The following is a 1,860-nucleotide window of genomic DNA, read 5'->3' as shown; positions in this document are numbered from 1 at the left end:
CTCGTGCAGTGGCCCTACACACTTCATCTGTCGCCTGCAAAGTGACAATTATACAACTTTCAGGCGTTGATCATCCACTCAGACATGTGTTTATGTACGACCTTGGGAACTTGGACTTTTGGCCGAGATCTTTCTTTATAATTTAAGTTTCAGTAAGGACCCCAATCGTGACGTCATCACATGCTGAGTCCGTAGGTTTTCCAGCAGGACTCAGCTATTGATCTTTTTTTTTTTTCATGTTACCAAAGTTGACTTGCGGTCTAGGTAGTTTCCTTTCCTCATCTTTGCTCATCACAGCCAGGATTAGTTTTGATTTTTCTTCTTCTTCTTCTTCTTTTGGTTTGGGGGGGGGGGGGAGTTAATATATTGTGTATGCCAAAACGATTATTCTATTCAAGTAGCCTTTGCAGAAACAACTGTAACGCAGACTTATGAACATATGCTCATTTTGGTGATATATTGAATTGCACGATCAGTTGGCAACATGAAAGAGTAATAACGTATATGTAAATATATATTAAAATCATAAGAGCAACATTATATTGATTTATTAATTTTCAAAGGTATTATCATAATGTGATAGCAATCCTCGGTGATGTTCTGAGCCTATTTTTGTGAACAGTAAAGAGTTAAACTCCGGATGATTTTCCAATGTGACACATCGAGAGAATAAACAATTTCCACTGTCTATTAATAATGTTTACACTTCAATGTGCACTACAAATGATCACACGTAGAGAACTAATGCTTTTACAATAAAAACACGGACCATCTGCAATGAAAGCTATTTATAAAGAGCCTCCGGTGGTTCAGAGGTGGACATGTGGACATATTTATAACTCTAAAGTCTTAGGTTTGATTCCTGTAGTGGACATAGTGCAGATAACCCATTGTGCAGCTTTGCGGTTAACCAAACCCAAGCAAATAAACTTACACAGAACATAATGAACCCCGATCCTTTTTCACACAGCCCGTTAAAGAAAAATATTAAAATTTAAAAACAGCAACATTATTTCAACCATAAATACAGAGAGGTAAAGAACTGTTGATATTTTGTTGAACTGACAAGCCCATTTATTTCTTAGTTACTTACAGTTAGAGAATAGATTTGGTGACTAACGTTGCTACACCACGCAACTTCTGCAACTAATGTGTTCTCGGCCCATATACTGACTTCATCAGGACCAGCTATTGTTACAGTCAACTTCTGGTCATTTATCCGAACTACGCTGTGGAAGTAGGTGTCGCTCTTGACGCCCATAATGTTCTCACCGTACACAGAGAATATATAGGTCACTCCTGGTTCAAGCTAGAGAGTAGAAACAAAGCCTTTAGTCGCATATTGTAAAACAAATAAACAAAAAGTTATAAAATATGAAAAAGGAAGAAGAAGGAAGTAAAATAAAAGTAATATATTAATTTTTCTGGAATCTGCAAACGTACATATTGCAAAGTCCACGAAAAACAACGTGCTACAAGATGTCACTTAGATTGAGAGTTTCAAGACATAATGTTTATAATTGTTGCAAACTAACGCAAGGTTAGAGTTTTCATAATACAAGACTGTTTCTAAGAGTTAGTGTTTAGAATATTTGTGTTCGCAGACACACAGTTATTGTCTACTACAATTTAGTAAGTTGTTCGTGTTCAAGCATCAGTGTACTTTCGACAATAGCTAACTAGCATGAGTTAATGTTCAGAGGGCAATACTACAGTATGCTATTAACGAGAAAGTAGAGGAGTGTTCAGAAGATATAGCACTACAAGGTGAATTTCACTACCTAGCACGTGAGTTTGTGCTGACAAGTTGTAACTGTACTATGTCATTAACTAAAACGTGGTTTCGTGTTCGATTAACTT

At 36.5% G+C, this 1,860-nt stretch overlaps 1 protein-coding gene across 1 annotated transcript in view; it reads right to left on the bottom strand.

The window, feature by feature from the left end:
* Positions 1 to 1,860, bottom strand: part of LOC111088998 — a gene marked incomplete at its 5' end in the record, with an annotated part of 72,365 nt that overhangs the window by 4,710 nt on the left and 65,795 nt on the right. Inside the window, one exon of the mRNA XM_022400541.1 lies at positions 1,094 to 1,309. Coding sequence (XP_022256249.1) covers positions 1,094 to 1,309 — 216 coding nt within the window. The remainder of the gene's footprint in view (positions 1 to 1,093; positions 1,310 to 1,860) is intronic.

The sequence above is a fragment of the Limulus polyphemus genome, unplaced genomic scaffold (genome assembly GCF_000517525.1).
Source record: "Limulus polyphemus unplaced genomic scaffold, Limulus_polyphemus-2.1.2 Scaffold4963, whole genome shotgun sequence".
In the NCBI taxonomy this organism is placed as follows: Eukaryota; Metazoa; Arthropoda; class Merostomata; order Xiphosura; family Limulidae; genus Limulus; species Limulus polyphemus.
Note: the sequence above shows the minus strand (reverse complement) of the source record. Positions and strands in the feature narration are given on the sequence as shown.